Source organism: Carcharodon carcharias, chromosome 15, assembly GCF_017639515.1.
Source record: "Carcharodon carcharias isolate sCarCar2 chromosome 15, sCarCar2.pri, whole genome shotgun sequence".
NCBI lineage: Eukaryota > Metazoa > Chordata > Chondrichthyes > Lamniformes > Lamnidae > Carcharodon > Carcharodon carcharias.
Window position 1 is genome coordinate 126,667,028 of NC_054481.1, and position 23,284 is coordinate 126,690,311.

General features: G+C 42.3%; 1 protein-coding gene across 6 annotated transcripts in view; it reads left to right on the forward strand.

The window, feature by feature from the left end:
* Window positions 1-23,284, forward strand: part of tmem201 (transmembrane protein 201) — a 187,327-nt gene that overhangs the window by 37,621 nt on the left and 126,422 nt on the right. For all 6 annotated transcript variants that reach the window (XR_005945309.1, XM_041206450.1, XM_041206449.1 and 3 more), the window contains exons 3-5: window positions 3,976-4,170; window positions 15,722-15,898; window positions 21,616-21,986. Coding sequence is in view for 5 of the 6 variants with exons in the window: in XM_041206449.1 (XP_041062383.1) it covers window positions 3,976-4,170; window positions 15,722-15,898; window positions 21,616-21,986 (743 nt within the window). In the remaining variant the exon portion in view is untranslated. The remainder of the gene's footprint in view (window positions 1-3,975; window positions 4,171-15,721; window positions 15,899-21,615; window positions 21,987-23,284) is intronic.

Here is a 23,284-nt window from a genome sequence, read left to right on the forward strand (position 1 = left end):
AGCTCTTTCCTGGACTCGAACTCAAGTTCTGTCGAAGGGTCATGAGGACTCGAAACGTCAACTCTTTTCTTCTCCGCCGATGCTGCCAGACCTGCTGAGTTTTTCCAGGTAATTCTGTTTTTGTTTTGGATTTCCAGCATCCGCAGTTTTTTTGTTTTTTTCTCTTTTTAAACTTCTCTTTGGCAGCACTATCTGCATACCCAACATTTCTTTGCATAGCTATTTTGGAAGGAAGGCCTTTCTATTAACACACAGCCTCGCAAGTCACTCAACAAATTGAAGGGGTTTCTGTAGCCCTGTGGTGACTGAAGATTGTCCACAGTGGTGATCTTTTTTGGCGGCGAGGGAGGGGGCGGCGTTGGCGGCGGGGGCGAGGGAGGAGGCAGCGAGGGAGGGGGCGGCGTTGGCGAGGGAGGAGGCGGCGGGGGCGAGGGAGTTGGTGGCGAGGGCGGGGTCGAGGGAGGGGGCGGCATTGGCGGCGGGGGCGAGGGAGGGGGCGGCGTTGGCGGTGGGGGCGAGGGAGGGGGTGGCGGTGGGTGCGAGGGAGGGGGTGGCGGTGGCGGCGAGGGAGGGGGCGGCGTTGGCAGTGGGGGCGAGGGAGGGGGCGGCGTTGGCGGAGGGGGCGGCGGTGGGGGCAAGGGAGGGGGCGGTGGTGGGGGCAAGGGAGGGGGCGGCGTTGGTGGCGGGGGCGAGGGAGGGAGGGGGCGCGTTGGCGGAGGGGGCGGTGGTGGGGGCGAGGGAGGGGGTGGCTTTGGCGGTGGGGGCGAGGGAGGGGGCGGCGTTGGCGGTGGGGGCGAGGGAGGGGGCGGCGGGGGCGAGGGAGGGGGCGGCGGGGGCGAGGGAGGGGGCGGCGGTGGGGGCGAGGGAGAGGGTGGCGGTGGGGGCGAGGGAGGGGGTGGCGGTGGGGGCATGGGAGGGGGGCGGCGGTGTGGTCGAGGGACGGGGAGGGGGGCGGCGGTGGGGGTGTGGGAGCGGGCGGCGGGGGTGTGGGAGGGGGCGGCGGAGTCGAGGGAGGGGACGACGTTGGCGGCGAGGGAGGGGGTGGCGTTGGCGAGGGAGGGGGCGGCGTTGGTGGGGGCGAGGGAGGGGGCGGCGGAGGCGTGGGAGGGGGCGGCGTTGGCAGCAGGGGTGAGGGAGGGTGCGGCGGTGGCGGCAGGGGTGAGGGAGGGGGCAGCGTTGGCGGCAGGGGTGAGGGAGGGTGCGGCGGTGGGGGCGAGCAAGGGGGCGGCGTTGGCAGGGGCGAGGGAGGGGGTGGTGGGGGCGAGGAGTAAGAGGCAATAATGATGGGGTGAGGGAGGGGCCAGTGGTGGTGGTGAGGGTGGGGGCGGAGGGGAGGAAGAAGCCGTAGTGATGGTGGAGTGGGCTTCCTCACCACTATTTATCTTTTGCAACTGGAATAGTAGGAGTCAGAGGAAGTTATGGCCAAATTATTCAGCACTCTAGATGGGCCACACCTTGGATACTACATCCAATCCTGGTCATCACGAAACAAGAGACATTCAATGGCTGGAGGCAATGATGTGCCACAAGGCTGGTCTCTAAGCATTAAAAAATAAGTCTTCAAGAGTTTTCTTGATATGATTTTATAAAAACGCATAAGATAGTTAAAAGGATGGAAAAGGTAAACCTGGAGCGTTTAAAATTAAAATGCAAGAGTAGGAAAAGAGGATACAGGTTTAAACTGGTGAAGGATAGATTTAAGTCTGATGTATCAATCGGTGATTGGATTAATGGTGGTGAATCTCTTAGAATTTCAGAAATATCATACAATGGGGAAAATGTCAAGTCTTTCTGGTTGTGTATTTACATGGTCATGCTTATCTGTATAAATGAGTTTTGTTGACTTGGATTTCAGAGCTTGAAATTGCAGCCATAAGTCTAAGCTGTAAAGATCAAAGTGCGCTGCAAATTGTCATTATTTGCACAGGGATCATGTTGAAGTGTTGGCATGGCTAGTAACTACTTGTGTGAATGACAGACCTAACTACTCAGTTTTTAAAAAATTACAACTGCAGAGCCTTAAAAGCCCACTTACACTTTAAAGCTTCATGCAGTGGAAGCTGTCCTTCAGCTTGACTAAACTTGCCTTGAGCAGAATTCAGCCCAGGTACTGGGGATAGATTCAGTGACATGATCTTGAGCTTGACCTCTCATTCTGACCGCACAACCCTCTCCACCCCGACGATGAAAAAGATAACAGTTGCGTTAAAGCCTTTGGTAAGATCTGTAAAGTGGTTTCTAGCTGTTGACAAGATCCCTTTATTAAATGGCTATGCTAAGTTGGACCCAGTGCCAAACTGTGGCATCAGGAAAAAGGCCGTTTGCTGAGACATGCACTCACCTTGTTTTATTAGCAGGATTACCTTCTAGAGGCAGAGGTATAAGTGAACTGTTAGGCTGCTATCTTAACGTACTCCCTCTCTCTTCCCCCTCTAGTTGGTTTAAGTAGGGCAAATAAAGGGCAGATGTGTTGCCTGCCAACCTCAGTTAAAATTGTTCTGTGCTTTGATTACAGCTTTCTGTTAAATATTTGATGCAGCAATCAGTTTAATGCAAAACAACATTGGGACATTAACAGAAATCCATTACAGCATACTAGTCAGACTGTTTTACCTGAAAAGGAGCAGAGGCTTTGTAAATGGTCTCAAAGGACAAACTGCAACAAAAGGTTGAAGTGCAGTAAAATTAAGCAACATGGCCTGGAGTCAGACACCATGTGCGCTTTGTTTTGTGTGACAGCTCCCCAGATTATCGGTGACGAAAATGGCAGAAAGCTAAATGATGATGAGCAGTGAATTGCTGTCTGGCGATGTTTTGCTGTGTTAGAAATTAATATAATTCCTAGAATTTCATTGCTGCAATCCCTGAATTGAGAGCAGTCTGTTCTGTTTTTTTTTTGAGGAAATAGTTCTGGTTAACTTTCTGTCTTGAGATGCTTAAATATAGCTAAAAATGTTTTCAACAATATCACTTTGGTTAAATAAAAATTACTCATCAACCTCTTTACAAATAATGAGTTGGAATTAAAAATGGGGATGCTTACACTCTTATTTAATAACCAAACTGAACAGGTGTCACTAGAATTCAACATCTTGCCCTCTCTCCCCTTTGCCAGCAGGTGTAACTGCTTATCTTGTATTTAGACCCTCCCACATACAATACCATCTCTGCCCAGGCCCTGCCTGTGTTTCTTTGGGCAGGATCTCTCTGTCCCCACCCCCCCACCCCAGGTCGGGTGGGGGGGGGGGGTTGTGCGGGAGGGGGCGGGTTCCTGATCGGCGCCCCCCCATCTTACATGGGTGGGCCAATTAAGGCCCGCTCAGCATGACCTGTGCCAGGAAGCGCTATGCAAAGTGCTGCCTCAGAGATCGGCTCAGGCTTGAAAGTTTCATTGAAGAAGGGGGGAAATAATTACTGATGTCACCCTCACATGAGCTGGGACGTGTTAATTTCTTAATACCCTCATGAAACCTCATGCTGCCCGTGGATGAAGTTTCATGTTTTTTCAGAAGCCCGCCTGGGCTCCCGGCCTGTCCGCCAACCTTAAGGTTGGACAGGCAGGTCCATTAATCATGTTAATGTTTTAATGGCCTTAATAGGTCTTTGACAGTTGGGCGGGCGCGCAGCCGATTCGGTGCTGCGCCTGCTGAACTGAAAATCTAAATGACGCGGGGCGACGTTGGGATGCACGCTCAACATCATCCCACGTCATTTCACATGGCGATCGAGCCCCCGCCGCCCCCACTCGCCGAATAGAAGACTCTGCCCTTTGAGTTTTAAAGTAATTGATCCTTGTAAGTGTGGTTTGAGTATGTTGGAAAGGGGGTAAAAGGGCAAATAACATTTGATATAAAACAAAGGGTAAAGAACACTCAGTCTTCTGTGAGAATATCTGACCAAATTCAGCATAGCTTAATAATGATTTTCTCGGATTTGTACCCATAAGTGTAAAAGTTACTCTGTGCTTTCTTTCAGAATGGAGACTACAATAAGCCGATTCCTGCTCAGTACATGGAACATCTGAATCACATGGTGACCAGCTGGGCAACACCCTCACAAGCTTCCAAAATTCAACAGTGGCCAAATGGGCAAATTCTCTTCTGCAAGAAATGCAACAATAACCAGCCCCTGAAGATCAAGCAGTTGGCATCCTTTGTACCCAGGGACGAGGTGGGAATTTATTTCCAGCAACTGTATTAAACCCTTAAGGCTTTGGAGCCTTGAGGCTCATCTGTGAATCCTAGATCCAGTTAACAGCTTCATTCCTGTTGTTTCCCTTTGCACATCCTTTGGAAAATCAGGATCATGGCTCCCTGTACTATCTCACTTATGAAATGATGGACTTGCACGTCCCTTTTATTTAATTTTTAAAGTTTTTATATCTGCCCGTGACAGGATTTTCTATGTTAGCAAAATGCTGATGAGACTAATCTTGGGAACGTTTCTTTTGAGGATACACATGGTGTGCATCCCAGTAACCATAGTTATGTTTTTATTATCATCTTATGCCATTGAATAACCCCATTCCTTGTGTATGTAGGTATAATATGAAACTGAACAAAATCTCTTTTGGATATGGTACCATAGTGCTGCTGTTATTAGACTAGTATTCCAGAGGTGTGGACTAATGATCTGTTGAGAAAGTTCAAATGCCACAACAGCTGCTAAGAGAACTTAAATTCAATTTATTAAGTAAATCTGGAATAAAAAGCTAGTACCAGTGACAGTGGCCATGAAACTACCAGATTGTCATTAAAAATTCATCTGGTTCATTCATGTCCTTTTTCAGGGAAGGAAATCTGCCACCCTTACCTGATCAGGCCCATGACCCCAGACCCACAGCAATATGATTGACCCTTAACTGCTTTCTGAAATGGCTTAGCAAGGCATTCAGTTATATTCAAGAAAGTGGCTAACCATTACCTCCAGGACAATTAAGGATGGGTAATAAATGCTGGCCTTGCCAGTGAAACCCACCTCCAATGAATGAATAATAATGCTGACCACATCCACATGCATGAATTAAAAAAATAAGTTAACAATTTCTTCATACGTTGCCATCAACATATTAGTTCAATCATCCAGTGCCTACTATGGAACAGCTAGGATCAATAAGAAATGCTGGAACAATTTGAATTAAGCCATGAACTTCCTCCCTACCTCTTCCCACCTTCAAATGAAGTGGCATTTCTGTTGTGTAGCCATTCTTTCTACCAGGGAATATACCTTATGTCTAATGGGTTTTTTTTGGCCGAAACCTTTTTTGTTTGTTTTGAGGGAGTTGAATTTATTGGAACTTTAATGCTGAATCGGAATTAAATTTATTGAAGCTTGTATGTTGGAAAACTGCCCTGCACCTAGCGCTAGTTTTAGTCAAGAGATTTATGTTCCAGGCTGTGTTTATTAATCTCCAAATCTGACGGACATGAGGCTTCACTTCTTTCTCAGTTGTCAGAATTGCCATGGGTTTGATTTATCCAGCACCCCAAAAGTATGATAATGTGTTGTTAATATTCGATAGCCCTTTGCCTTTGACATGGTCAAATCTTCAGTGCTACTTACGGAGGTGAGAATTTTGGTCTTCAGTGCACGAGAGCCAATTTACACATTTTATTTATTGAGAAGTTTGAGCAAAAAGCTAGCCCTCTAGTACAAGAATCCATGGAGGTTGAAAGCAAAAAGACCAGATAGTGAATGAGATGCTATTGAGTTTGAGTTTGAAAAGCCTGTAGATTCCAGAGGGAGGTTAGCAACTCAACCCCATCGGGATCTTGGGAGAGGATAAATTGGTATTGGGGGCAGTACAATTGGCCTTGATTTCAAAATGGAGAGGTGGGAAGAGTATAATAATAATCCTGCTCAGAGGTGCAACAAGTACAGATTGCTTGCTCTTGATAGTTGTCAGATTGGGGTAATTTTTTTGGCTCTTGTGCATTCCACCACCCTTCCTGTTACCTATGTGGGCTGTGCCTTCAGCTGCCCAAACCTCACCCTCTGGCATTCCCTCCCTAAAAACCACAAGAAATAGAAGCAGCCCTCCATCTCTCCTGCTCTTTTTCCTCTTGTTTTAAACCCTCCTTAAAACCTACATCTTTGACTCCATTTTTGCATCATCCCTTCTAATATCTCCCCCCTTGCCTTGACTTCCATTTTACCCTTAATCGTCTCTGAGCATTTTAGGCAATTATGTAAATGTAAGCTGTTGGCCATTCCACCAAATCAGTTGCCGCTTGGATTAAGCTACAGATATATAGGCTTTAAACACTTCTGCACATTTTTGCACTTACCTGCAGGTCCTCAGTTTAATAGTAATTTGATATAAATACAGTTTGCTGCCAAGGAGTAAGTGCAATTTAGCAGCACTGTCCTCTCTGTAAGCCTTAGTATGCCATAACTAAACTATGCTTTTCTCTGCAGGCATTGCCATGGTATAGTATACTGTATAGAGAAAGGAAGATTTCTTTCTTTGCAAACAAAGTGTATTGTGTCCATACCATAATGTGTATTATTTTTATGGGCTCAGCAATGTTAAATTCTTGCTGGCTTGGCAGTGTAAGCATTCTCATTGGGTGCCAGAATATAGTTATTTGCATATGTACTTGGGGTTTTAGTTTAAATAGTAAATTTTGTGTTGGAATCATTGGCTTTCTCTTGCAACACTGACTACACTTCAGAAATACTTAATTAGCTATAAAGTGCTTTGGGATTTCTTGAGGTTGTGAAAGATGGGATATAAATATAAGTTCCAAGAAAATTGCAGATGACCTTATTTGAATTCTTTGGGGGTGGAGTGTGGTAAATACTCCACGGTATTTGCTCAGAGTTGAACACTGAAGCCTGGTAGATGTCCCAAGTTACAATTCTGACCCTCCTTAAAACCTACTATAAAACTAGATATGCATTGTGCATGATAAATGAAATACTCAGCTGTACTCTTGTCAAGTGTTTTGTACTTGGATGAATATTATAGCAGGCCCTATTTAGATCCTGAATAACAAGGGCAATTAACATGATCACACAAGGTAACTATTCAGCTGACCATTCCAGTGCTCCCCTGGCCAGCCTCCTCTGTAAACTTCAGCTCATCCGAACCCTGCCAATAATATCTCACGCCAAGTCCTGTTCACCCATCACCCCTCTGTTTGCAGACCTACGTTGGCTCCTGATCCAAAAGCACTTTGATTTTTAAATTCTCATCCTTGATTTCAAGTCCCTCATTGGCTTTGCCCCTCCCTATCTACATTTGTAACCAGCCTTCCAACCCTTTAGGATCTCTGCACTTCCCTAATCCTGACTTCTTGCACATTCCTGATTTTCATCACTCCACCACTGGTAGCTGCCTAGGCCCTAAGCTGTTGAATTCCCTCCCTAAACATCATCGCCTTTCACCCTTTTAAGATGTGCCTTAAAATTCACTTCTGACCAAGACTTTTGGCTACTTGCCCCAACATCATCTTACATGGCTGTGTTGAATTTTGATTGGTCACCCTCCTTGTAGTGCTTTGGGATGTTTCACTAAGTTTAAAAAGCGCCATATAAATGCCAGTTGTTTTAAAGCATCATGGCATGCGGCTCATTTTAAATAAGATATAATCTTGTATTCTCAGTTCAGTGATAGAAAATAAACTTTCATTTTGGAGCAGCACTATTGAACGTGCCCTGTAATTTGGAGTTAATTTTGCTTTAAAATGGGAAAATTGATAAGTGCAGCCTTATGCATTTTATTGGCTGCTGTAAACAGGAAACACAAGCTTCATACGGTGTGATCATTCAGCATCAGTCACTGCTAGACGAGCTGTAACTTGGAATGATCAGTTACTATATCAGTAAAGATAGCAGTAACATTTCTATTACAGTAGAGGGTGCTCTAGTTAAAGTGAAATGGTGATTTTTGATTGAAGAATGGTGCTGAAGGTGTTAGTTATTGCAAAAAAAGGGATAAATTTTACATCCCTCTACTATTGCTGCAAGTATTAGATCTGTCTATTCATCCACTGTAACAAATCTGTGAAACCTGTGGCTTACTAACTCAAAAGCAAAATACTGCGGATGCTGGAAATCTGAAATAAGAAAAGATGCTGGAAACACTCAGGTCTGGCAGCACCTGTGGAGAGAGAGAGTTGATGTTTCGGGTCCCCCACAGATTCTGCCAGACCTGAGTATTTTCAGCGTTTTCTGTTTTTTACGGTATACTGATGATGTTCACCATTAATGAGGTGCACATAAAAGGTTTTAAACTGAACATTATATATAAAGAAACAGGACCAGATTGTAGGCCTAATTGGAATTCGTAGCAGGAGAAACTTGGAAAATGGACTTCTTTTTACTATTAACTATAGCATGATGGAATTTTCACACTGACTTCATTTCAAAGGTCTTGCCTTTGAAGCAGAGTTATCTCCATGCCTTAGTGCATTACATTTTCATCAGCTATTGTGGGATTCAATGCATTTCGTTTTGTAGGAGCTCATTTTCATGCTTCCTATTGTATATAATGGCCACATATCATCACCCTATAAGTTGACCATGCTATTGAGTGACTGCTGCTGGTCGCTGTCATTTGGACGTGACTCAACATCTGCTTAGATCTAAAATGACATGGCTATTCTTTCAGCTTTGTTATGAGCTGGTGGACATGACATCTGCAACAAAAATTTGAATTGTACGAACTGTTGGCGCATCAAAGCGGTGATGATTAATTTCCTGACCCACTTTTCTCACAGCTAATGTTTGTTGAAAAATCATTCAGTATGGAAGAAGGTAAACTATTTCCCATAAGCACCAAATATGCAATAAAGAAACGAAAAGACATAAATGAAAAACAAAACTGTATATTGAGTAGGAAATCGCTCATTTAGTTTGGCGCATTTGTAATTGCTGAAGCCTGACACTGTTTAAAAACAGGGCCTGGATGAAGGGGAAAATGACGAAGGATACAGAAGTGTTGTGGCTATGTCATATATTTAAGTCAGAGATTTAAGTTTCAGGTACTAAGGGCATCAGGATTTATGGGGGTAGTGTGGGAAGGTGTAGCTGAGATAGCAGGTCAACCATGATCTTATTGAATGGTGGAGCGGGCCCAAAGGGCTGAATAGCCAGCTCCTCCTCCTCCTCTTTCCTGAGTCTTTTTGTTATTGGACTAGTAATCCAGAGTCCTGGAGTAACAATGTTGCAGTGAATTGACTTCACATCTCAGCATTGCACCTTGAGAATTTTAATCCTAGTCCTGTTTCTTTATATGTAATGTTCAGTTTTATGTGCAACTCATTAATGGTGAACATCATCAGTATACCATAAAAAACAGAAAACATTGAAAATATTCAGGTCTGGCAGCATCTGTGGGGGACCCGAAACATCAACTCTCTCTCGCCACAGATGCTGCCAGACCTGAGTGTTTCCAGCATTTTTTATTCTTATTTCAGATTTCCAGCATCCGCAGTATTTTGTTTTTGAGTTAGTAAACCACAGGTTTCAAAGATAAAAACAAAAAACTGTGGATGCTGGAAATCCAAAACAAAAACAGAATTACCTGGAAAAACTCAGCAGGTCTGGCAGCATTGGCGGAAAAGAAAAGAGTTGACGTTTCGAGTCCTCATGATTTCACCCCTTCCTTGAATTCACCTGGTTCTGTTGAAGGGTCATGAGGACTCAAACCGTCAACTCTTTTCTTCTCCGCCGATGCTGCCAGACCTGCTGAGTTTTTCCAGGTAATTCTGTTTTTGTTTTTGCACAGGTTTCAAAGATTTGTTACAGTGAATGAATAGACAGATCTAATACTTGCAAGAATAATAGAAGGATAGTTTAAGAAATCTAGAATTTAAAAAAGACTAAGTTACCATGAAGTTGTTAGATTGTCATTTTTAAAAAAAAAATACAGGTGGCTCACTATCCTTCGAGAAACAAAATCTGCCATCCTTACCCTGTCTGGCTTAAATGTGACTGTACACCCACAGCAATTTGGCTGACTCATAACTCCCCACTCCACTTACCTGGATGAGTGTGGCTCCAAAACACTCGAAGCTTGACACCATCCAGGGCACAGCAGCCCACTTGATTGGCACCCTATACACCACCTTAAACATTCAGTCCTTCTACCTCCGACGCACAACGGCAGAAGTGCCATCCACAAGATGCACTGCAGCAACTCACCAGGGCTCCTTCGACAGCACCTTCTAAATCCACGACCGCTACCAACTAGAAGAAGGAAGGCAGGTGCTTGGGAACACAGCCCCTCTAAGCTACACCATCCTGACCAGGAGCTACGTCGCCGTTCTTTCACTGTCACTGGGTCAAAATCCCAGAACACCCTCCCTGACAGCACTGGGTTTCCCTACACCACATGGACTGCAGCGGTTCAATAAGATAGCTCGCCAGTGCCTTCTTGAGGGCAATTAGGGATGGGTAACAAATGCTGGCTGAGCCAGGGGGTACCCATGCTCTGTGAACGAATTAACCTTTTTGAAAAAAAAAAGTGGCCTAGCAAGTCGCGCAGTTAGACAGTTCATCACCACCCTCTCAGGCTACCAGTAGATGGGGAATAAATGCAGGCCTTGCAAGCAATGCCCATATCACAAGACTGATTAAACCCAATGGAAGAGATTGCATTTTTGTATTAGAAAGTGATTTAAAAAAAAGTTTTCCCCAAAATCTTTTCATCGTCTTCGCAGCCACTTTAAGACCGAGTTTGAGTATTGTACCAATATTGTTCTAAAGCCAAATGCCAGAGAAATGCACAACAATAGCTCCAGTTGATCATCTCATCAACAACAAATTATTTACATTGTGCCTCAAGTGTAATAAAATATCCCAAGGCATTTCATGGGAGCATTATAAAATAAACTGACACAAAGCCACATAAGGATATATTGAGTCAGATGACCAAAAGGTTGGTCAAAGAGGTAGGTCTTAAGGAGTGTCTTAAAGGAGGGAAGTGAAATGGAGAAGTGTAGGGTGGGAAATCCAGGGCTTGGGGCCTAGGCAACTAAAGGCATGGTCATTACTGTTGGAGCAACTAAAATCGGGGATGCATAAGAGACCAGAATTAGAGTACAAACATCTCGGTGGGTTGTGGGGCTAGGAGATTACAGATCAGGAAGGGCAAGATCATGGACAGATTTCGCAAGGAGGATGCCAAATTTAAATTCGAAGTTACTTGATCAGAAGCCAGTGTAGGTCAGCAAGCAACCGGGGTGATAAATGAACAGGACTTGGTGAGAGTTAAGACATAAGAGGCAGAGTTTTGGCCTCAAGTTTACAGTTGTGTGTCGGAGGGGAGGATTGGATGTAGAATATCAGACACCAGCCAATAGTGTGTTGGAATAGTTGTCTAGAGGTAGCAAAGGCATTGATGAAGGTTTCAACGGCGGATCAGCTGAGACAAGGGAAGTTGGGCAATGTTATAGAGATGAAAATAGCAGTCTTAGTGATAGAATGAATATGTGGCTGGACACTCATCTCAGAGCCAAATATGACACTAAGATCGTGAACAGACTGCTGCCAGGGGACAGATGGAGTCAGTAGCTGGGATACAGAATTTGGGAGGGGGTACTGAAAGCAATGGCTTTGGTCTTCCCAATATTTAATCCGGAGAGCGGAGAATTCTCAGCACTATGTCCCAAAATACAGTATAACTGTGAATCTGAGATGTGGCCCATTGCTTGGGTGAACAATTTTGTTGTGACAACTGATATTTTTATTGCTCTGATCTCAAATCAGTATATTCACTGCCCTCAGGGATTTTCAGTGCAACATTCCAGTAATGGGGCCTTAAATCCAAATCATGCTACAACAAATTGCGGTTCTACTCTGGCAATCACTTGCCCTGGCTCACTGCTCAATGGATCAAATAGTTGGAAATGTTTCTGTGTAAACTGATAAAATAGTCAGTTGTCCCTTTATCATAAGCTGATCGCTTGAGATAAAAGTATTAGTCAAGGATTACATTTATTTTGTTTAAATAATCCATTTTCACTGCTCCTTACAGCACTGAAGCTTGGTGTAACTTTAGACCATATGCAAAACTAATCATCCCGATTATTGGGGCCTTCAGTCTATTCCTGCAATGCAAGAGCTTCCCTGAAAAAAAAAACAAAAATCTATTGGCCAGATGTCAGTGAATTTAAGTACCAAGTTAAGCTTGATATTTCATGGTGTTTAAACTATTGGTGTTCAGTCATTCTTTTTTTATATATGCAATAATGGATTTTCAAGACAAAATCAAGATAAGTTTAAAAATCCTTCAAGCAACTGAATCTGAGAGACACTAATTGGTTGAAAAATATGTCACAGTCACACAGGCGAAATAACAAAAGTTGAGTGACATCTCTGAAACTATAACTTATCAAGGACTGGAAATGGGGAAGATGTTGATGCAGCAGTGAAAGGGAGGGCTGATCTATTTGTGGTTGACTGCTATTATCTATATAGCTTGTGGGTGTCCTGTGCTTGGATCACCATATTTTTAATTAGCATTGATTAGGAGATGGTTTGTGTTGCAATTCTACACTAAACCTGTAATTGAATCATTGGTACTTGTTCAAAGGTTTTAGCATGTGTGTCTGTGTGTGTGTGTGTGTGTGCGTTATATATAATGACAAATGATATTAAACAAATCTGTAGCTGCCAGTTCTGATTCATCTGTTGGATGGTTGAATTTTTGAAATAATGGCACTTAACAACCATGATGTGTAAATTTTTCCCTCTTTTTAAGTGCACTTTGATCAACGCATTGTCTGTTTTCAGTAAATTTACTAATCATCAAAGTGCATTGCAAGACAAAAGTAGTTTGTATAAACTGTATTCAGCCAGCTCTTTCTCAGCCATTTCAAAATGACTACAGAAAGTTTAGTTTGGATACTACAGCATTGTTCTTGAGCTGGAGCAAGGGTAAACCAGCCAGAAAAATAGATTTAAAATCATAGAATCTTACAACACTAAAGGAGGCCATTTGGACTATGCTTGCTGTGCCAACTCTTTGAAAGAGCTGTCCTAATTCGTCCAACATTTTCTCCCCATAATCCTGCAAATTAGGTTGCTTCAAATATATATCCAATTGCCTTTTGAAAGTACTATGGATTCTGATTCCATCATCTTACGTTTGCATTTATATAAGCATCTTTCACAACCTGAGGACATTCCAAATGCTCCACATCCAAAGAAGTGTAATCCCTGTTGTATTGTGGCAGTCAGTTTGTCAACAACAAGATCCTAATGCGATAATGACCAAATCATTTGTTTTAATGATGCTGGTTGAGGGATAAATATTGACCAAAGATCACTGGGATCATCTCCTCTTCAAAATAGTGGCATAGAACCAGTTACATCCACTTGAGAGGGCAAACGAAACCTCAGTCTAACATCTCATCTGAATTCAACGGTACAGCTGTCTCTCGGTACTGAACTGGAGTGTGGATTTGTGGTTAGCCTGGACTATGTACTCAGGTTTCTGGAGTGGTCTTGAACCCGCAACCTTCTGACTCTGAGGCAAGAGTGCTGCTCCCATGACAGCCATAATTCCTGAGCCTGGTTGCTGTTGAGTGACGTAGCGTGGAAATGAGCATTTGGATAGGGATAGGACTGGATTTGACTTTGGTGCCCCTGCCTGGTTGAATGCCTGTTGTCTGTTGACTGTCATTGTCTAAGCTGCGCGTTTGAGAGTGACCACTTGGGTTGGATGCTGAAGCCTGCTGGCAGGCAGGGAGCTCCACACGCAGTTCCTTTAGAAAAGGGCGGGAGAAAACACGGTGGAAAATATGTTTAGCACAGGTCTAGTTCTCGACCCCCACTTCAAAATGCTTGTCTTAATGTTTATTTACCTTTACATTAAAGACCCTGTTTTATTTACACATCAAACCTGTATTTATCGACATTCAGAATTGAATACTGTGTGTGTGTGTGTGTGTGTGTGTGTGTGTTTTACAAGTGACTATTCCATTTCATATCTAGAGACCAATCAATTTTGTGAAAAGCTCCAAAATGCTTTTAAGGAGCTGGGCGTCTGAGACCTGCTGACAGATTTTTGACAGTGGCATAGCTTCAGCTTGTGGAACCCACGTAACGTTGTCTAGCGCCTCTACGTGTGAGGAAATTTTTTTGGTAGTGGTAATTAAGGTGGATTAATTTGAGGCATTGTGGATAAATAGTGTTAGGGCTTCTGAAGTTGTCAGATAATTTAGAAAGTCTCCACGGTTGAGGCAAAGCAAAGGATACAGGTTCTAAACCGTGTTTGTGAGGCCTTCAGCGAGATGGTTTTTGACCACTTTCATTGAGATGAAGTGTGCTTTATTTTTAAGGATGGACTGTCTGTACAGGTACTGTGTAATAACATCTCACTAAGGATAACAACACCTGATATAAGTCCAAAGCTTTCTGTCAAATAACAGAATGTGACTGCAAATTTTGTTACTTTTAACTTTATATTTCTAAAGTAACTCGTCAAGATTTTATAATATTGGCTTGGGCAGGGGGTGAGGGAGAAGGAATGTTGTGCAATCATTTACTTGCGTGCAATTTAAAGACTTCCCCCAAACTGTTCTCAGTCTTGGTTCAGAATTGCTTGGAAGCTATACGCAAATCCAAGACCAGGGGGTGAGGTTGATCTATGGCCAAAAAGAGAAACTGTTACGTGGAGGATGTTTGGTCTGTGTTTTTTAACAGAAATGGGATGTGCACTCTTAAGCTGGGCAAGCAAACTCTTCTTATGTGGATTTCTCCTGGATGGCCTCCAGTCTTCTGTAAGCTTGAACTCACTCGAACTCGGCCACCCGTATCCTAATTTGCATCGAGTTCTGTGCTCCTGTTACTCCTGTGCCTGCTGGCTTGCATTGGTTCCTGGTGTGGAAATGCCTCAAAGTCTCAAAGTTAAAATTCCCACCTTTGGTTTCAAATATTTCCTCCTACAACTCTGAGAACTACGCATTCCATTTGCTCAACCCCAGTTCCCATCACTGCAGCATTGTTTTCAGCTGCCTAGGCCCTAAATTCTGGAATTCCTTTCTTAAACTCTCCTGTCTCTTTTCTCCCTGTCTCTTTCTTGTGCACTCTCTTACTTTTAAGATGTCCCTTAAATTCCTACCTCTTTGGCCAAGCTTTTGATCACCTGTCCTAATGTCTCATGTGACTTTGTCAGATTTTGGTTGATCCTTTGAAGCACATAGGCCCCTATGTTAAAGATGGTACATAAATGCAAAGTTGTTATAGTTTGGTTTCCAGGAATGTATTCAATTGACCCAAAAATATATGTAATTTAAACTTGTGTAAATCTATTTTGAAAGACTTCATGACTATGGCACAACAGTTTGTTGATTTAGTTATGATGTGCCAATCTTAAACGTGTCTTTTTGGTTTGGGTGATCTCTGATGAACAAATCTAAACGGTGAATAAATTGAAGACACGGGCATCAGATGTGCAATTTAACTTCCAAGGTGTGATATTCCTATCTCACTTTAATTTTTAGTAGTTGTATTAAAATGTCCTTCATGCCTTTCCTCCCTCTTGAAGACTCGGGTTCTTATTTCTTGGGTTTGTATTACGTTTTGCTGCAGACCACCTAGGTGTGTGTTCTTTATTTGAACCTAGTCAGTGAGTTGTCAACATCCTGCCCACTCAAGCCAACCTCAATCTGTCCTGTTGCATCTGGATGCAACCAAGTTACGTCTTTACAAAATGTGCATCGTCCAATGGTTGTCTGGTTAACATCCAACTTTTTCTTGTATCTCTTAGGATAAGTACGAAGAAGAGATTGAGGTATATAAACACCATCTCGAACAGACTTACAAGCTATGCCGTCCCTGTCAGACAGCGGTGGAATATTATATCAAGCACCAGGACCGGCAGATTCGGGCAATTCTCTTCGACCATCAGCTCCGTCGTCGAGAAGCAGACAAAACCTTTGTGCAGGTAAGGGTTGAATGCAATGTTACTATGACCTCATTTTAAAAAAAAAAGTTTTTCCAGTAGATGGATTGTTTGGTGGGGGTGGGTAGAGTGGGTGGCAATCTTAGGAATTTCTAGTAATGAAGTTCTTGGCTTTGAGGTCTTTCTGTTAGAAAACCTGAGAGCAAGGATTCCACTGTGATTTTTTTCTGAAATACTACAGTGACATTTCATTTTGAGAATTTGATGCTTTTAGTTTTGTCCTTTTAATATTCTAATCTGGTCAAACGCTTTTTGACCCCTTTTTCTGAGTTTTCCAGCGCCCCCTTTTTTAACGTTCTTTTGATTCATTAAATGTTTATGATGACAGATTTGAGTTTTCATTTGGTACTCACTTGAGGCACTTTTTGACAGTATGATGATAGGAGCACCTTGTTTTACTGCATGGATATGATTTTAGATACATTTTGCCTCTGCCAGAAAAGGGTGTGGTCAGACCATAATTTTTCAATAGAAACCCAACTGGAGTACTTTGTATGTAGCTACATGGCATGACAAGACAGGTTGCAAGTTTCAGCTGGAAGGTTTCTTTATGGAAAGGCTGTTAAATTCTGCAATATTTTAATAAATTTGCAGCTATATGGTGTAATCTTGCCACAATCATTTTCTCATTTAAAAAAAAAACCTGATCCTTATTACCTTGGGGCATTGAAGCATTAATGTGAACATTCTAACTAGACAAGGGAAACTTTCAAGTGCAGGCTGTTCATAGTTCAACAATTGCGTTTTTTGAAAATAGATCCTTTTCATTTTCTAACATGGCTTCATTATGCAATGATACCCTGGCAGTTCAGATAATTCATAGAGGCATTGAATGATTCAGCACAGAAAATTGCCATTTGGCCCATCGTGCTTGTTTGGTAGAGCTATCCAATTAACCCCACTCCCTTCCCTTTCCTCTAGCCCTGTACTTTGTTTTTCCATCAAGTATATACCCAGTTCCTCTTTGAAAGTTATTAAATCTTTCAAGCAGTGCATCCCAGATCACCACAATTTGCTTTGTAAAGGACACAGAAGGAAGGTAATTAGCGAGTGAATCGGAGGCAATATGAGAATTTTTTTTTGTATACACAGCTTGTTATGACATTGAATGCACTGCATGTGGCATTGTCAAAGCTGGTTAATCAAGGTGCTGCCCAGTGGATTAAGTGCAATTTCATCGGAGGGAGACTTGTTGATAAAAGTCCTCAATTATAAAAAAAACTGTTGGCCAGATATTGGTGGAGTGGAGCATCTGGTGGCTTGACCCATTACTTAGACTCACAGTTGTTTTAAAAATGTTTTGCTGTAAACATGAGCAGATAATGGCACAGCGAGGGAAATGGGGCACCTGGTACCTTGATGAACAATGAGGCAAATAGTGTATCACCAAAACCAATGAGATTAAAGGATTGCATAATAAACTGAAGGACTGAGATAGAGTGACTTCAATAGTAAGTCAGGTACAGAGAGGGAAGAAGAGTGCTGAGAGGGAAAAAGAGAGACCAAGGAAATTTTGAAAATCTCCTAAAACAATTCGCAACTTGAAGGAATGAGACTTCACTTTTTTTTTATGATCTGGGCACGAGGTTGGTTGACAATAATTGACAATGATCATGTCATTAAAAGGGTACTTGCGCTGATAAGTACTAGACTTAACTTTCTCTAAGGTGAGTTTGTTGGTCAAGTAATGTGAAAATGCCATTACTTAAGGATACTCAAAGGCACATAGACAGCAAGATGCTGATTTCATGAAGTTAACAATATACTGGCACTGATTGGCCAACAAGCTTGTGATAATTCATCTGTGTAGCTTCCTTGTCACAAGGCACTGGCTGATTTGCACATTTAATAACAGTGTGTGTTTTTCAGAAGTGTTTTTTGTCAGCTAGTTGTTTTCTACAGCAGCTGATTCTTGCTTTGAAGCACAAAAGCACATGCACAAGCTTGCACACACACATTGCTTTGAAGATGCAACCAGCCGCTATGTTTGTGAGGAGCTGCTGTCTTCCCTCTTGACCAAGGGAGGTCTCTGTAGCTCATGTCATGAAACTGTCTTGCTGGCCTGAGGAGCTGAACAGGAACACATCAGCCATTTTTTTTTTGTCTACTACTGACACTAAACCATTTGATGCTCCCAGTTTTGTTCCTTGAGCATTAGCTCAAATGGCAAGAACTTTTCTGTTTGTTTTTGCCATTGAATTTACAGATGCTAGCAATAGTTCACTGTGTGTATAATTTAGTTACAAAACCATTCTGAGGCTTTGGCAGACTGGTAATCCCTTGCATTGTAATATGCGATATCCTGCATTCACCTGACAATATAGCTCCCATTTTCTGATATGAAATGATAAACCAGACAAGACTACTTGGAAGGATAAAAACAGAAAACTCTGGAAAAACTCAGCAGGTCTGATAGCATCTGTGGAGAGAGAAACAGAGTTAATGCTTCGAGATCACATGACCCTTCAGAGCTCTGAAGAAGAGTCATATGAACTCGAAACATTAACTCCACAAATGCTTTCAGGCCTGTTGAGTTTTTCCAGCATTTTCTGTTTTTATTTCAGATTTCCAGCATCCACAGTATTTTGCTTTTAATTACTTGGAGGAATTTGTGGCAGAAATGAAGGGTAAAGGTGCCAAGAAAGAAGTTTCAAAGAACTTGAGGTATTAAATAAACAAAGTTGAAGTTATAGATGTTTTGAATCTTTACTGTTGGCTCTTTTAATTCTCTTTGCTATAACCAATTGTCTTGTAGTATATGTTGTAGTTCAAGGGCTATGCTGTTCAGTTTGAGGGGGAGGCACAAATTAGGCTTTCTAAATGAGATAGAAGAATAACTTTGGCGGGTTGTTCTTTATGTCACCAACTTTTCTCATTGTGTTAGATAAAGATGTAGATGAATTAGATCTACTCAACTCATTCCAATAGAATTAATTTCAAACCAGGTACATGCAGGTAAAACCTGAAGTATTTTGTATTCATCCTGGCCTACAATGAAGAGAATGTTGTTATACTTCTGATTTTGGTACTTATGTTTACAAAAATGAAAGTCTAAGGATATTTTTTTTAAATCATTTATCTACTGCCACCCAAAATAAATGGAATTTGATATAAATACACCTTGAAATTGCATAAATTACCTCAAAATCTGAGTGAAGTTGTGGAAAGAACAGTCATCTTTGAATTGATCACCCTGGTTTTCATAAGGCCCCTTCTTTATTTCCATTTCATCACTTCTTTATTTCCACACATCTTATTCCCGACTCAGTGGATACATAGACAGTACAGGCCCAGCTTTGGAGGAATTGGGACAGAAGCCATATCCCACGACTCCCAAAGAATGATTGTCAGCCACAGCTCAGTCATGTCACACTCTTCTGAGTCAGAGAATCGTGTGTTCAAACTCCACTCCATAGACTTGAGCACACAATCCTGGCTGATGTTATAGTGCAGTAAAGATGGTGTCTTTTGGATGATTAAATCGAGTCCCTGTCTGCCTCTTGGGTGGATGCAAAAGATCCCGTGGTACTATTCGGAGAAGAGCAGAGGAGTACTCCCCAGTCTCCTGACCGATATTTACCGAGCTCGCAACGTATAAATTGACTTTGGACAATCCTTCCAAAAAATGCAAGTTGACTTATATGCCAAATTTAAATGTGAACTACTGGTGTTGGCATAGTGGTCACCGTTTTAAAATGTGAAAAAAAATAACACTGGCAACTCAAATTAAACCAATATTGCATGTTTTGTTGAATGAATGGATTCTACAAGAATATCTTTAACCACAATCAAAAATGTTTTTAAGAAAAAGTCAAATTCATTGTCTTCGACATCCGATGCAAAGTGTTCATTGAATTCATTCTGAGCCACTTTGGCTATGGCATCATCTTAAGGATCCAACTCTGGATCAGATTTGGTGCTTTCGGTTTCAGAATCAACAAGTCATCTTCCTCTCCATCTATTGGATTGAATATTCTGCATTTTTTCGAACAACCTGATGACAGTTTTTATACCTATAGCACCCCACAATTTGATGTCAAAACCTCACAAAGCATCAAGCAGGGCAGCACACGTTTCTGCTTTTAGTGAATGTTTTTTCTCTGTCGACCGTGCACCTATTCCATTCGATGCGAGCAGGATCCTTGAATGGCTTGTTGAGGTACACGTCCAATAGTTGGGCGACAGACATTAGATTGCCAATTGCAATTTGGGTGCTATTTCTTCAGCTGCAGTTGTAGCCAAAGCCACACATGTGCAGTTCTAGTGTTTGACTCTGTTACGTTACTGTGAACGACAGAGTAGGCAGAGGCTAGGAGCAGAGATGCTTATCAAAGTTATTGGAGTTGCAGGGCAGTATTTTACAACTTCTGCTTCCCGTAGGGTGTATATAAAAAAAAAAAGGCTTCCAAAACAAATCAAGGAAGCAAAGCTGAAACTTTATCCATGACCACAAAAAATGAATCAGGGTTATTGGAAAAAAAACATTGCCACAAGAGCAAAAAAGCTTTCTAGCAGAGTGACATCATTGGATTTCTGCACACGCACAGATGGGTATTGGCAGCCATCTCGGCGTTGGCAGGAAGCAATGTATTTCTCCACACGCACATCTTGAGCTCATCATTTTATACAGGACCTGAACGTGTCCCACACTGATGGGCTGCGTTCTTTGCATAGGCCACCAGGGTACCTATTTCACATTTGAAGTCAAACGGTTGAACAAAAACCTGTATTTTAATGGACTGTCCAACATTCTCTGCTCCAGTGAATGTTGTGATACCCCTTCTATCATCATTCTTGTTAATTTTTATTGTACCCTCCTGCCCCTTGTGCTACTTGTGTTCATACTGAGTGGTGTGACCTGTATGTTAACCTCAGTATAATTTTTCTGTTATATACTGAGCAGTCTCAAGTGTCAAGCCTGAGAGATTGTTTTGTTGCATTGATCTAACAAACAACTTGCCTTTCATAACCTCAAGACATTCAAAATTAGCTGTAAAGCACTTAAATACTTTTGTGTTTTAACAACCAGCTTGTAAAGTTACAAGGATAGCAATTGGATAAGTGACTGGATAATCTGTTTCTGGTGATGTTGGCTGTGGGATAGATATCGGTTAAGACACCATACGTCCCCCAAAAGGGAAAACATGACTCATGTTTCTCATATCCCTTTTAAAAGACATCTCTCGACAGTGCAGCACTCCCTTAGCTCTGCATTTAGTTGTCATTTTAGATTCTATTCGTGCCTTGGGGCTTGAACACATGACCTACTGACTGCATGGTAAGAATGCTCCCACTGAGCCACAGCCAACAGTATAAATTCAAAATAAACCATTTTATATAATATTTTTCTTAGTGGCTGGGTGTTGCAGGCACTGGAAGATCCATTATTAACTTCGTCAAAAGCCAATCATGCAAGGGTGGTGAAAGCGGATTCGATAATCTTCAGAAGTGAATTGGATAGATATTTTAGGGGGAAACATTTCCAAGACAACGTAGAAAAGGCAAGAGAATGGGACTAATTGGATATTTCTTTGAAAGAGTTGGTGCAGGAATGATGAGCTAAACAGCCTCCTTCTATGCGGTAGCATTCTGTGATTCTACACCTGATTTGTGAATGTTTTTTTTTTGAGTGAATACACACAATGTGGCTTAAATTCCACGTGTTCGCTATCTCTAATCACTTAACCTTTATGTTTCAGAGTTCTCACTATTCCAGCCTCTCCACTCCGATCAGAGTATTATTCCTTCGCTTTGTGGCCTTTGTCAGTTGTGCTGTGTTGGTTGCCATGGCAGTATATGGATCAGGAAGTCCATTTACAGGACAGAAACCTCCTGCTGAAATGCAGGTAGTTGATCCGATGTCCAATAGCAGCGATGAAACCATTTCACCGTCTGACCAAAGGCCTGTCCAGAATGTCACCGGCTGGGAGCAGCTGCTGGATATGGTACCAGAGGAAATGTTGATGAACCTGCAAGCTGCATGGGATTATGGGAAAAACCACCAAATGGCTGTCGTTACCACTGGCCTCTTCACCTGCCTATTGGCTGTATTTCTAGCTGGACGTATAAGGTGAGTTCAGTGTCATCTCCTTTCTCCTTTGTATGAGTGCAGTGTGAAAAGAACTGTGGCTGTAAAAATCCGGTTCTGTTTGACATGTTAGGCTATATAGCCATTTTGGGCATGAATAGCTTATTCCTTCTGTTTCCTCTTCCACAAAAAATCCTGCCTTTTTTTTCCGTTGGGTGGGTGAAGTTGCTTTGCATTCTTTGTTCCTTAATGATGAACCAAGGCATGAGATTGGCAGGTTATTCAACCATGAGGGAATTACATTAGAACTGTGTTGTGCCCTCATCTTTTTGCATGTGTACTTTTCATCCAGATAACTCACTTACCAGAAGACCTGAACCACTTGCATCATCAGCTGAGATCATGTCAGCACAGACAGGGGATCAAACCTGGGATCTTCCTGGTCTGTAGACTCCATATTGGGGAGCCCATTTTATCAGCTTGGGGGAGGGGGGAAGTGCAGACAGCCTGTTTTCATGTTCTGTAAATTAGCAATGCAGCCCATTGGCATGGGATACTGTCTGATCAGAAATCAGAAAATTTAGTTGTAATGGAATTTGGTGATTTTGTTTTCTTCTTAAAAATTGCTCCGACTTTATCGCATCTCCCCATATATATGCCTCTCGTCATCTGCTTAAAGTGTATTTGTATTCTTTCCGTGAAGGAAGGAAATCATTGATATTTTCATAGTCATCATTACTGTGACTGGTTTTCAATTCCCAGATTTATTAATTGAATTTAAATTCCACAAACTGCTGTTGTGGGATTTGAATCCATCTTCCCAGAAGATTAGTCTGGGTCTATGGGTTAGTAGTGCAATGACATTACCACTACGCCACCATCTCCCCTAAAATGGTAATCCAGAGACCTGGACTGATGATTTGGGTGTACTTATGCCACATGGACTGCAGCAGTTCAAGAAAGTAGCTCACCTTCTCAAGGGCACCTAGGGATGGGCAATAAATGCTGGCTGAGCCAGTGAAGCCCACATCCCCTGAATAAATAATTTAAAAAAAAAAGAATTCAAATCCTACTATAATTCTATACCAATATTGAAACTAACAATGTCATAAAAAACCCATCTGGTTCATCAACATCCTCTAGGGAAGGAAATCTGCCACCCTTACCTGGCCTAGTCTATATGTACCTTGAAGCCCAGGGCAATGTGGTTGATTTGTAACTGTCTCCAAAATGGCCTAGCATACTAGTACCAGGCAGCTACAACCAAGTATAGTGATGAATAAAATCAGACAGACCATCCAGAATCAAACTAGGCATTCGATTCGAACAGAAGAGGTGTA